This window comes from Cucurbita maxima, unplaced genomic scaffold (genome assembly GCF_002738345.1).
Source record: "Cucurbita maxima cultivar Rimu unplaced genomic scaffold, Cmax_1.0 Cma_Scf00010, whole genome shotgun sequence".
In the NCBI taxonomy this organism is placed as follows: domain Eukaryota; kingdom Viridiplantae; phylum Streptophyta; class Magnoliopsida; order Cucurbitales; family Cucurbitaceae; genus Cucurbita; species Cucurbita maxima.
Window position 1 is genome coordinate 3,234,172 of NW_019272026.1, and position 13,818 is coordinate 3,247,989.

The 13,818-nt window shown below is 32.8% G+C and overlaps 2 protein-coding genes and 1 long non-coding RNA gene across 3 annotated transcripts in view; 1 reads left to right on the forward strand and 2 right to left on the reverse strand.

Annotated features, from left to right (window-relative positions):
- Positions 1–831, reverse strand: part of LOC111485178 (ATP-dependent 6-phosphofructokinase 3-like) — a 4,353-nt gene extending 3,522 nt beyond the window's left edge. The window contains exons 1-2 of the mRNA XM_023131936.1: positions 369–831; positions 112–158 (exon numbers count right to left, since the gene is read on the reverse strand). Of these exons, the coding sequence (XP_022987704.1) occupies positions 112–158; positions 369–482 (161 nt within the window). The 5' untranslated portion in view covers positions 483–831. The remainder of the gene's footprint in view (positions 1–111; positions 159–368) is intronic.
- Positions 832–3,417: 2,586 nt separating this feature from the next.
- LOC111485329 lies at positions 3,418–5,075 on the reverse strand. The gene is made up of 3 exons (XR_002718657.1): positions 5,036–5,075; positions 4,863–4,939; positions 3,418–4,085 (listed from the first exon to the last, which is right to left on the reverse strand). It is a non-coding gene; the product is annotated as an uncharacterized LOC111485329 (long non-coding RNA).
- Positions 5,076–9,003: 3,928 nt separating this feature from the next.
- LOC111485180 (NAC domain-containing protein 73-like) lies at positions 9,004–12,457 on the forward strand. The gene is made up of 6 exons (XM_023131938.1): positions 9,004–9,522; positions 9,632–9,809; positions 9,884–10,458; positions 10,596–10,931; positions 11,438–11,542; positions 12,117–12,457. The coding sequence occupies exons 1-6, from the start codon at positions 9,355–9,357 to the stop codon at positions 12,213–12,215; spliced, it is 1,461 nt and encodes a 486-aa protein (XP_022987706.1). The 5' UTR covers positions 9,004–9,354; the 3' UTR covers positions 12,216–12,457.
- Positions 12,458–13,818: the final 1,361 nt, after the last annotated feature.

Here is a 13,818-nt window from a genome sequence, read left to right on the forward strand (position 1 = left end):
AAAAAAAAAAAAAAAAAAAAAAAAAAAAAAAAAAAAAAAAAAAAAAAAAAAAAAAACCATTAAAAAACACATCAGATTGAAAAAAAAAACCACAAAAGAAGAAGCACAAACTTGACTACAGAGTAAGCAGGATTGTCTTGCAACGGATTGGAATACGTCTGCCATCAAAACAACCACCAAAATCAATAAAATGAGCAGTAAAATAAGCGGGGATTACCAAATCAATTCAAACAGTACCAATTTCCATTTGAAATCAACAGAGTGAACTAAAACAAACACACCCAGATATAACTAAATCTCAATAAGATAAACAGAGTAAGTACACTTCACCCAAGAAATCAAATCAGATGGGGTTGGTAAAATCTTACAGACAGATCGGAAATATAATCGGACAAGTGAGGAACATCTTCAAGAACATAACCAGCATCGCCAAGGACGATCTTCGCGTTGCTATTATCAATGTTATTACCTGTAGCTGCCATTAGAGTTTGATTTTCAAACAAGAAACCCGATGATGAGGGGGAAGAGTGAGTTGCCGGGGGAAATCGCAAATCTGATTTGATTGAAGAAGAAGAAAGTATATATATATTATATATGGGTAGTGTTGACCAAATAGAGAAAGACGACCCGTAAAAGTAGAAATTGAAAAGACGCTAAAATGGGTTTGTGGGATCGATGGGGCTGAAAAGAGTCTGGTATTTGCGAAGATGGATGGGAAGAAAACTGGTGGCTGAAAACTGGAGGAACTGCGACCACTTTCTTCTACCGAATGATTATTGGGAGGAAAATAAAAGTTACCATACAATGCTTCCGAGAACAGAGGGGTTTGTAGATTCGTGAATCCATTTCCTTGTGGGAATTTGATGCCTTTCATCGGCCGACACACCTGATTTTTTTTCTTTTTTTTTTCAATGAATTTTCACAAACCCCATCTATATCAGGAATTTCAATTTTCGTACATTAAAAATATATTAAATAATAATAGTATTTTTTTTTATATATAAAAAAAAAAAAGAACTGTACGGAAAATATGATAGAGATTCCCTCGTTTGCGAGAATTCCTTTAATAATTCGTAAAGTTTATTTATTTTTATGTAATAAAATATATAGCCTCTCAATTTTAAATTAATTATTTTATTACATGTCGAAAAAAATCACAAAATTTTATGCTAGATTTTTAAGCTTTGATAAGCGTTTAAGTTATGATTATGGATATTTTGAAATTTAAAATTATAACATTTTTTAAATTTTAAGATTTAAACTGTAACATAACGGTTGTTTATGAGTGAAAATTAACTTTATTTTATTAATTTCTTAGGTTTAGGTAAACAATATTTTATCATTTTAAAAAATAATGATGTAGCTTTGGGCAAAAATATCAAGCAAATTTAATTGGCTTTTGGCTTGATTTTGTTAATGTTTTTTATTTGGACTTTAATTTTATATTTGATATGTGAGTATGTTGACGTAAGCATAATTTATTAATTAAGAGATATACTTCATTGACTTATTTAATTTTAATATATATAAAAAGAGTATCCTAGCTCCCATATACCAAAAATAAATAAATAATAATAGCAAGATGAGAGTATCCTAGCTCATATTTGATATTAAAAAAAAAAAATGTATGCTTTGAAAATTGTGGGTAATAATTTAATATTTTATTAATAAATATAAAAAGTGAGAAAACAAGCATAATTTAGAATAAATAAATATCATCAAATTAGATAATTATAAATAAAAATGATGCATTCGGGGTGTAAAAGTAGGTTTGAAAATTTTATAAGGTAGCATCCATTAAAATTTAAATATGAAAAGAAAACAAATGAAAATATACCATTTATAGAAAAAAAAAAGTTAATGTATTAATTAATTGATTGGACTAAACTTGACGTAAAAAAATGTACTTAAAATTATATAAATTTCATGATATTTATCTTAGTAAAAGTATTAATTTGTAAAGTATTATAATTCAGAAAATAAAATTTTGAACTAAAAAGTAATTAATTGATATATACCATAATTGACATAAAAGTACGTATTTTATTAAGAGAGAAAAAAATAAGAATATTTGAATTGAAATATGTAACTATTTAATCAAACATAGGGTGAATTAAATTATTTGATTCGGAGAGAATAATAAAGGTAGGAATCGCGTTGTCAATATCCACGTGTCGTAATGTGATAGGAAAGGCTGGATAACACGGCCACGTGTGGAAACTGCTTTATACGTTGTTGTTTAGACTTTTATTTCCTTTTTAGTTTTTTAAGTTGTTTGTTTCTTGAATCAGAGTAAGCGGTGTAATTTAATCCGACGGCTTGGATTCGCCCTTTTTTTTTTTGTCTTTTTCTTTTTGATAAATGGAACATTAATTCGTATGCGGTGCACAGTTTCCATGTCATTTGTTTGGTTCCATTCACTTAATTAAATAGTTTTTTTCATTTCCAAATACGATGAACAATATTTCAATTTATAATAATAATGTAGACATATTAAAAATTTAAACGAAGAACTCGTGTTGTGTTTTAATCAATTGAATTAGGTTTAGAATTTATCACGTGATTAAATACTAATATTTTATTTTAATGCAAACCACCCAAAAAAAAAAAAGTCTAATAAATCTCATAAATTCAACGTGTAATATTGAGACATGCATTCGTGAAAGTCGAGGATTACGTTAATTTATTATTAATTTAATTATGAAAGTGTAATAAAAATGGCTAAATTACAAAGTTATTCTTTAATTCTTTTAGTTTTTTAAAAATTGATTTATTTGATCCATATAGTTAAAGAACTAAATTCCTTAATTTTGAATTCTTATTTAAAATGATTAAAAAATAATAAATGATAAATAGATAATAATTTATTAAACACATAATTAGAAATTTACCTAACCCAAATGGTTGCGCCCAATGTGGGGTGCAGTGACCCGCATGGGCGGCCATGCTGATCTGGATCACTAAAACAGCTGGCTTATACACACTCAACAACTGCCATCCAATGGTTTTACAAAAGAACCGCCCCCGTAATCAGCGCCCTTCAGTTTCCTTCACACGTTCTCTCTTAATCATCCAATCCACAAACCTCATTTTATATTTCACTTTTTCATCATCTAGAATCTTCCATTTTCTATTCCATATCCTTTACGGTAGAGATTCATGAGGTAAGAGTCCAAAATCATCGCTAGTAAATATTGTTATCTTCGGATTTTTCTATTATGCTTTTCCTCAAGGTTTTTAAAACGATATTACTATAAAAAGGACACCCTTATAAAAATGTTTTTGTTCCCCTCTCCGGCTAATATGAAATCTCACAATTCACTCTCCGAGACCAGTATCCTTATTGATACTCGTTTCTCTCTATCTGGTAATTAGTTGATAAATTATACTTTAATACCTACTCTGTTTTTACCGTTGATTTTTTAATGAAGTTATGATTGAAGGGTTAAACTTAAAATTAATGGATAAGAATCCAAGGATCCAGATCATACTTGAACCATAATTATGTTTGTAATATGAAAATATTAGAGAAAATAGTGAAAGTGGGGCTTTAATATACCTTTGCAGTTTAGCTTGACTTTCCTTGTGAATCAATAGCAAATTCAAGTCCTCAAAAGGCCACAAGGTGGCAATGCCTGAAACATGAAGAAGAAGAAGAAGAAGAAGAAGAAGAAGAAGAAGAAGAACAGAAAACACAGACACCAACAGTCTTATAAAGCAAATCAAATTCAGTTTTATTCCTTCTTTTGCTCTTACTGACTGATAATAAAACAGAATTTCCAAGAACAGAGTATTAGGTTATATCAGATGGCTAACTCCAGTTTCTTCTTTGACTTACCAGACATCCCATGAGAACATGTGGAACACCAATTTAAGCAGCGTCTTACACTCGTGAATCAAATGGCTAGTGAATGATATGATATCAATAAGAAAGTAGAAAAAGGTACCTCCTTGTTGTCATTGATGAGGAATGCTGCAACGCCAAAATGATGCGAGGAGTCAGAAGAAAGCATGGAGGACAGATCAGGAATCCAGAAAGTGAGCATGGCATACCCTGCTTCAGCATGATGATAGTTGAACCCCTCCTGAAAATTACAACTCTAAAATATCTAATAATACCCATGAAATCAAAACATCAGGTAATATCTCACATTAATAGCCACGAGAACAAGTTCATCCTGCTCTGTATGTAATTTGAGCCATAGCCGAGTTCCCAAGAGAAACTGTGGTATCAAAAAGACGAAGAAATTTTACTTTTCTCGGACTTTGTGTAATACAAACACACCGCTAGCCGATATTGTCCTTTTTGGGCTTTCTCTCAAGGTTTTTAAAATGGGTCTGTTAGGGAGTAGTTTTTGCACCCTTATAAAGAATATTTTGTTCTCCTCCCCAACCGAGGTGGGATCTCAAAACTTGAGTCTCCCTTGGAAGAGAGATGCTCGGAGAGCTGATGTAAAAGTGTTTGCAGAAGAGGGTAGGCTCTGGGAATTAATGATGACCACTTCAATTCATCATTCCTGTGATCTATAAGTTCCACGGCCATGTTTGATGTTGAAATGTCAGGAGACAAAACATCAAATCCTGTTCTTTTGCGTCCAATGTTACCATCGATGGGAATGAGTTTTCTAGTACATGAGGTTTCTGGTACAACATCCTTGTTCAGGACACCTCGATTATGTTCTTTAAGAGTTGAAGGAAGGAAGGAATGATTAGATGGAAGTTGTAAACCAACCCCACCATAAAATTAGAACAGAGAATATAGGAAAGGAAAAGTGACAAGTATGAGTGAATCTTTTTAGGGAATGTCTACAGCACTACAATTTCAAGCGATCTTGCATGTTGGGAGGAAAAGAAGACACTACCTTTTGGCCAGCTCTGGAAACTTGTCCACCTTCTTGTCATAGGAAAGCGCATTGTTATTCTCCTTGAAGAAACCAAGCTGCAGAAACCAGATCAATCCCTCATGGGAACTCCCTATAGAATTGCATGCATACAACTTCTTTTCATTACTATATATGTAACACCTCAAACCCACTGCTAGAAGACATTGTCGTCTTTGGACTTCCCCTCGAGAGGACACACCTTTATAAAGAATATTTCGTTCCCCTTTCCAACCAATGTGGAATCTCACAATCCACCTCATTTGGGACCAGTGTCTTCTGGCACTCGTTCCTCTCCCCAATCGATGTGAAATCTCACAATTCACTCCCTTCGAGATGCAATGTCTTCATTGGCACACTGCCCGGTATCCACCCCTTTTGAGACCAACATCTTTGCTGGCACATTATCCAGTGTGTGTCTTTGATACCATTTGTAACAACTCAAACCCACCAACAGTAGATATTGTCCTCTACGAGCTTCCATCCGTGTTAGTAAGAGGTTTCAACACCTTTATAAAAAATGCTTAATTCTCCTCTCTAATCGATGTGGGATCTTAAGTTTAACATGGTGGAATACTCAAATGGTTCGATGATGCAGGAGTAAAAAAGGAAAAATAAAAGGAATATGAATATAAAAAGGAATAGCATAGGCAGAGCAACCTCTACGTTTGAAAACTGATTCAGTCATTTTATCAAACACCTGATAGGCAAAAAGGAAGCAGCCATTTGTACGTACCCAACTCCCCACCACAACTACATATCGACGTCCTCCATAAGATAAACAATCAGAATATGCTACACATTATTAAGCATGTCGTGGTTTTACCTGCCATTTTCATCAGAAGAATATAGAATAATTTCCCTCGGTTAGTGCTGCAATTTTGGTAGCATATGGCCAAATATTCTATTGCTCTTCCATATCCCTCCTCAAGGTTGATCACCACAACATGACGACACCGAGCACTGAAATTTGAAGGCCAGATTAAACACAATCTCATGATTTCTTCGGCACATCCTCAAAGGTGATGGAATCCCGCAATCTGCCTTTAGGGCTAACAAATCTCAGCTCAAATCCATTTTCTTTCTAAAATTTCTTGTTTCTTTGTTTTAGAATCTAAGAATGTTTTAATTTTATATTTAAAAACAAAAATTATTTTTTTAATTTTCAAAATTCTCAAACAATGGGATGATAAAACAATGGTTTTGTTTTGTACTTCTCCAAAAAAAAGTCTCTCAATTATTCATCATTTATAAATTCATGATCATTTCTTAAATTAGTCAACGTCTGCCTCCCAACAATTTTCAACACTCCTCCCCTTGAACAAAGTACCACTAGAGCCTCCTCTGAGGCTTATGAAGCCCTCGAAAAGTCTTCTCTTATCGAGGCTCAACTCCTTCTTTGGAGCCCTCGAATAAAGTTCATCCTTTGTTCGACACTTTAATCACCTCTTGGCTACACCTTCGAAACTCACAATTCTTTGTTCGACATTTGAGGATTTTGTCGACATATATAAATTTAGAGCTTGACACTGTACCAATTTGTTAGGTTTTGTTGTAACTAAGGGAGAAACACAAAATTTGTTAGAAAGTACCAAAAATAAAATAATATTTCATACATAATTAAAAATTTAAATAAGAATTTGTAAATAAATCTAAGATATATCAGTCAACACAATCATAGTTCTTGAAAATAATTTTGAAAAGTAAAAGCAAAAGTCTAATTATATATATAAAAAAAGGAATCTCTTATATAATATAATTTGGTAGAATTAAGACAGATATTTTAACCCAAAGTAAGATTGAATGAATATTTTATGGAATAATTTAAATTTATTTTGTTTTGTTTTTAGGTTTCTAATCCTCAAAGCTCGAAATTGGCACTTCAATTATACATGGAGGCCCATAAGGTTCATAAATTAAATAATGTCTACTACTATATTAATTGGATATATTTAATGTCACATGCATAGAAAGCATTATAAAATCTTATAATAATGATGTAATGTGACATATATATATGTGTTATAATTCATTCAATTTTCTCTTTTTATGTTACAATGAAAGCCACGAAAGTAGCCAAATAAATTGGATTTCATTAAATGCAACTGTTTATTCCTTATCTTTTTAGCTAAATTTAAGTTCCCGAAATTTTGAAATGTGTAATATGCAGGTTGTTTATGGATTGGATCAGATCGCGTTATTTTTAGATCCAACATAATTGATAATCGAAAAGGTAATTACATGAATTTTTATCATAGGATAAAATGAGAAAATTTATACAGTTAGGTCGGCCATTAAATCATGTTTGAAAATTGTCCCAAGAATCAAGATTCAAAATATATTTTGTTGACATATTTTATTTTATAAATATCTATTTTGTCAAGTTGCAATAATAATAAAATGGAACTCCCAATTATTGCAAACAATGGTGGAATATGAATTTATGTTCCAACAACCAAAGACAACCATATAAACCGTACAAATTAACTGTAACAATGATATTGTACTGCTCAAGGACATATGCCCCATCTCTCAAATTAAGATTTATTATTATTATTATTATTATTATTTTTACTATAAGATCATTTTTTTTTAAATTACAATTAACCGTGACAATAATATTTACTGTATACTAAATACAAATTATTAACATGAGTATAACTCAATTGATATAAATTTTCCTATTATAACGTAAAATAAATGGTATATATATCTCAATTCACAACCTCGCTTAAATAATAAAAAAAATAAAAAAAATTCATCTTGTATAAGTTGGAACCTCATTTAATCGACATGTATATATACTTATATCATCCATTAGTAGATTAGTAGATTAGTACATCAGTTGGAGAAGGAACAAAACATTTCTTATAAAGATGTTGAAGTCTACCTATTAGATGCGTTTTAAAATCGTGAGGTCGATTACGATAGGTAATAGACCAAAGTGGGCAATATTTGCAAGCGATGAACTTAGACTGATACAAATAGTATCAGAGTCAAACACCGCGTAGTGTACCAACGAGAACGTGGTCTCTGAGGAGGTGGATTGTGATATCCCGATTAAGTTGAAAATAGATGAAAAAAATGAGAAAGGGAGAGAGTTGGTGGAAAGTGAAGGGTTCTGAATCCCATCATTTGGTTCCAACATTGGTGAATGAGAATGTGAAACAAAACGTGAAGCCTAGCCATCATCTTATCATTTTAACCCTTTTTTTTCTTTTTCTTTTTCTTCAAAATCTCTTGCAAATGGCCCCACTTTCCCACGAAACTTAATTCGTAACCGCTCGTACATTCAAATTTATAACAATTTAGTCCTTATACTTTACACTTTCTAACAATTTAACCCATACAGAGACTAATCGATACCGATTTAATTTATAAATTTATAACGAAAGAGATAAACCTATTGAATCGTGTTGGTGTGCTTCTGGTCCAAGTTTCCATAGCTCCTTTTTAGGGTTTTAATCAGCCCTAATTACAAGCCATGGTGGTGGTCCATCCAGGTCTGCGTACTCCTCTTCATTTCCCTTTCTTATGAAGCAAACCCTTCTTCATTCTCTCTCCTCTTTCTCTCTCTCTCTCATCATTCATCCACCTCAAGACCCATCAAACAGATCCACTTCTCCAAAATAATTGAGACACACTGTTGAAAACAATTAAAGCTCCTATCTTTATATTCATTTTCATGTATTATGCATACTCTATCCCCTATTTCTCTTTACTTTACTTCATACGTACCTTTCATAACCTCATAGCTTACTCGGAACTGGCACGTACTATTTCTCTTAAAGTTAGAGTTCGATATTGTTCGAGTCATTTTTTCATCTGGGTCATAGGCAAAACCAACGTCTTGATTCGAATAACTACATATATTCTGTACTTTAGGGTTGAATTATAATATGGGGTTTAATTTATATTTATATATATACCTAACTTTTATACTATAATAAATAATAGTTGAAGCATATGTTTGTATGGTTTGGTATTTAATTAATTATATAAGCTTAGTGTATACAAAGTACGAGTACATAGTACTATATATTATATAAATTATAATATCTATTTTAGATGGTATTAGCAACAGCTGTGAAGCTGCCCGTTTCTTCCCTTTTGTGCTTTTGTAGTCAAGGCTCAAAGAAAAGAGCTTAGAGAGAGAGAGAGAGAGAGAGAATTTTGATTTTCTTTTTTTTTTTTTTTTTTTTTTTGGTTGAAAAATTTGAACATGTCCTTTGTTTTTAATTCAGCAAAGGAGATAAAGGGTCGGTGGGTTTGTATTTTGTAAGTTGAATTAACAATAAAAACCCTTCCTTTTTCTTTTTTGCCCTTCTTCTTCTTCTTCTTCTTCATCTTTGTCTTTTTGAAAAACAAAACGGTGCCGTTTGTAGCGATTGCGGCGGCAACAAGATCGTTAGATTGTCGTCTGGGTTTAGGATATGAAGTGGACGACAAGTCAGTTGAAGAGAGGAATAGAGATATGAGAAATAGTAGCGAAATTATTGGTTCAATCGTCGGTGTCGGCGGCGGCGGCGGCGGCGGCGGCGGCGGCGGCTCTGATTCCTTATTAGATGCTAAGCTTGAGCAGCATCAGCTGTGTGGATCCAAACACTGCCCTGGTTGTGGCCATAAGCTTGAAGGAAGGCCGGTACTGATTTTTTTCTTTTTTCTTTTTTTTTTTTTAAAGATTTAAATTAAGTTCAAAAGGGTTTGTCTCTCTGTCTTTAAATTTTTGGGTTTGTTATTGTTTGTTGCAGAATTGGGTTGGTTTACCAGCTGGAGTGAAATTTGATCCGACAGATCAAGAATTGATTGAACATTTGGAAGCAAAAGTTAAATCAAAAGACATGAAATCTCACCCTTTGATTGATGAGTTCATACCCACAATTGAAGGAGAAGATGGGATTTGTTATACACATCCGGAAAAACTTCCAGGTTTTTTAATTTTCCCTTTTCGATTAGATTTGGTTTGGTTTGGTTTCGTTATTCTGATGAATTTGAATATGTAGGGGTTACTCGAGATGGATTGAGTAGGCATTTCTTCCACAGGCCATCGAAGGCGTACACGACGGGGACGAGGAAGCGGAGGAAAATCCAGACGGAGTGCGACTTACAGGGAGGGGAAACACGGTGGCATAAGACGGGAAAGACGAGGCCGGTGATGGCGAATGGGAAGCAAAAGGGGTGCAAGAAAATCTTGGTTCTTTACACCAATTTCGGGAAGAACCGGAAGCCGGAGAAGACTAATTGGGTTATGCATCAGTACCATTTGGGTCAGCATGAAGAGGAGAAAGAAGGGGAGCTTGTGGTGTCTAAGATATTTTATCAGACACAGCCACGGCAGTGTAATTGGTCGGAGAGAGCCGTTGCGGCGGCTGAGGGTAGTTTTGAGGTTGCTAATTTGAGCCGGCGGGAGAATGCTGCTAGTGGGAGCTGTTCTTCTATGGCGCAGACTGAGGATATGTCTCCCGCCGCCACGGCCAGTGTCGGAGGTTCCGTTGCCAGCTTCAGCTCGTTGGACATTCAACCCCACCTCAAATCTGACCATTTTGGGTTCGTCCCATTTAGAACATGTTTCGACCCGGTACCATATTTGTTTCTATGTTTTTTACATTTATGTAGTATGATATTGTCTATTTTACTCTCAAACACTGAAAAACACCAACAATTTTGGCAACATTAAAAATTAAGATTAAAACTGAGGAAATTATGGTGTTGCAGGTGGGAATGGAGGAGGGTTCAACGGGGAGAAAAATGGGTTTACAGGACGGAAGAGGCGGCGGCACATGCAGCGGCGGCGGCGAGTTTGAGTTGAGAGACCACCGTCATGAAAGAACATCAGCTCTAGATCATCATCATCATCAGCTTGCGGTGGCCCACGATGAGCATCATCATGTTGTTAACCATCATCAACCAACCACAGCCTTCCACGTCACCACCAATCCGACTCATCAAATCTCCACCATCATCTCCCCTTCTCCTCTTCTTCTTCTCGATCACGATTCATATCATTTTCATCACTCTCCTATCATCCTCCAAAATCAACCCTTTCATCAGGTACACTCTTCTAGATTTGTTCGTTACGTTAAAAATCACTCTAAAACCCCGTTTAAAGGTGTAAAATCAAATATTAAATTAATTTTGAACGTAATTTGGCATCTAAAACCGCGTTTAAAAGTGTAAAATCAATCAATTTAGCAGGTGGGTGTTCTTATTTTTAATGAATTTTGCTACATTTCTCGAAAAAGATTGAATTTTGGAAGGTATTCAGTTATGTAAAAGGGGAAAAATGAAGTTATTTTTGAAACTAACGCCTTTGAAAAATGGTTCATTTGAATAGCTTTTCCATGAACGTAGAAACACAAAAGAATAACTAAAGATAAAGTGGGAATTTCTGTATGTTGTCAACTTCATCTTTTAAAAGAACAAAACATGGAAGAGTGTTGTCGAAATTAGTGTGTTAATTAAGATTTGGATTAATAATAATGACAATGATTAAGATAATGATTATTGTCTGCGTATTTATTTGGAATTTGAGTGCGTTGAAATGGAAACATGAGCAGCAAGAAGGTGAAATTGAGCATCATAAAATGGGAGGAAGGTCGGCGTCAGGCTTGGAAGAACTCATCATGGGCTGCACTTCTTCTTCTTCCATCACCCACCAACCTGTGAGTCTTTTTCTCTGCATTATCATTATTATTACATAAATTATATGCATAACAATATAATTTTGTCTCCCTCTTTTCTTTTTCATTACTTTTTGACCCTGAATTCCAAGAACCCCACCAGCTTTTTCTCTTTATTCATGTGTTTTTCATGCACAAAACTGGAAACGGTGAAGTAAATCTCACACACATTAACGATAGAACGCTCTAATACCACTTTGTGAAAACACTACTCGCGTATTTGTGAAGGAGATGTCGAAAGAGGAGAGACAAGGAGACAAAGAATACTGCATTTATCCAAAAAGCATTTTCTATTGCTTTGTGTTTCTTTTCTCTCGACATCTTCTTCACAACTACGCGAGTAGTGTTTTTACAAAGTGGTATTGGAGCGTTCTATCGTTAGTGTATGTGAGATTTACTTCACACAAATAGTGAATCTTATTTTAACAAAAACAATATGGTTTCAAAACAGCCCAGAGCAATGATATTAGGGTTTAAGCGAGAAATACAGGAAAGGAGTGAGTTTTAAACTATAAGAACTAAATTTGTAATTTGATGGGGTGTTTTTGTGGAACAGGAAACATCTATAGCGAGTGGTCGAGAGGCAGATCAGTGGATGAAGTATTCATCTTTTTGGCCGGACTCGGACAACCCGAATCTCCATGGTCATGGATAGTCGAATGAATAACGAGACAAAATCCTCATTCTCTCTTCAATGGTACGTCACCAAAGTTCATACAAATATATTTCTTAGCGTGGGCACTCGAGAAAACCCGAGCCAATAAACCGTGGATCTACCCGTTTCCCCTCCCGGATTCTAAACCCGACCGATATAGGTATTGACCCTTTTACCCTTTGCTAGAGAGAAAGAATAGAATGAAAGAGAAAAGAATATGAGAGAGAAGGAAGGGAATGGAATAAGAAAGAGAAAAACCAAAACCATGCATATAAATATTTATATATATATATATATATATATATATATATCTACACACATACATACATGAATAGCTACATGAAAGTTGTTACATGAGTACACAAAAATCTTTATTGCTATTCATTCTATTTATTAATCCATTTATTCATTTTTTTTATTATTATTATTTCAAAAGAACAATATATATATATCAGTATATTTGTTGGTTGATTTTTGTGTACTTGCTCACTTTTTGGCTCGTGTTTAATATCTAAATATTTTAAAAAATAAGATTTTTTTTAAGAATATAATGTTTTAACGTATCTAACATGAAAATTCAAACTCCGACTTACCGAACAAATGATATTTAATTATTTATTTGAATGATATGTAATCTAGAATATTCTTTTCATTTGAAAAACTAAAGGTATATTTTTAAAATTTTAATTTATACTTTCAAATTAAGGATGTTTTAAAAATATAAAGAATTAATAGGAATTATACTAAATACTCGAAATTTAATATGTATTATTTCTAGAATTTTTTTTTTCTTTTAAAAGTTTGACTCGTAATAGAAAATAATTTTCAAAAGTAATAAAGATTATATTCTAATTAATAACACCTTATTAAGGAAATGTAGATTTGTAATGGAGAACAAAGTAGAAGTAAGAGAATAATATTAGCATATATTTTAATTTTTGTCTCCAATTCATATCTTCCCATTAAAAGTTTAAAAGATAGAAAAAAAAATCTTATTTTTAATTGAAAGATTTAAAGAAATAAGCCTATTGTTGATGAGACTGCCACCTCACCAATTTTAAATTTAAATAATCTTATATATGTTTAATTATTTAGGGTGTTTTTTTTTTCAATTATTTTTATTAAGATATAAAAATATCAATGAAAAAAAAAAAAAAGTTGTTTTTCAATTGTCAATTTGAACATAGCTCAGTAAAATATACACAAATTATCATATCAAATATTATAGTTTTTGTTTTTAGTGGGTCTCCGAAAACCTTTTACTCGACGGTATGAAACTAAAATGTCTCCTAGTTCTCTAGACTATTTCACGGAATTCTAATAAAAATTTGATTCTTTTGAAAGATTCACTCACGTTGAAGGTAATCTTTTGAATTGAAAAAAATATTCTCTAATAACATAATGGAGTAAAAAGATAAAAAGAAGTCTAGATTTTTTTTTTTTTTTTTATAAGAATAATAAAAAAATCTTAAAATAGACCTAAAAATAATTTAAAAAAAAAACAATTAATCTAGGTCCTAAATTATTCTTGAATGGGTATTCATTGAACTTAAGAAGTTAAAAAACGACAATATATGTTTTAAAAATGAAAAAAAACATGGGA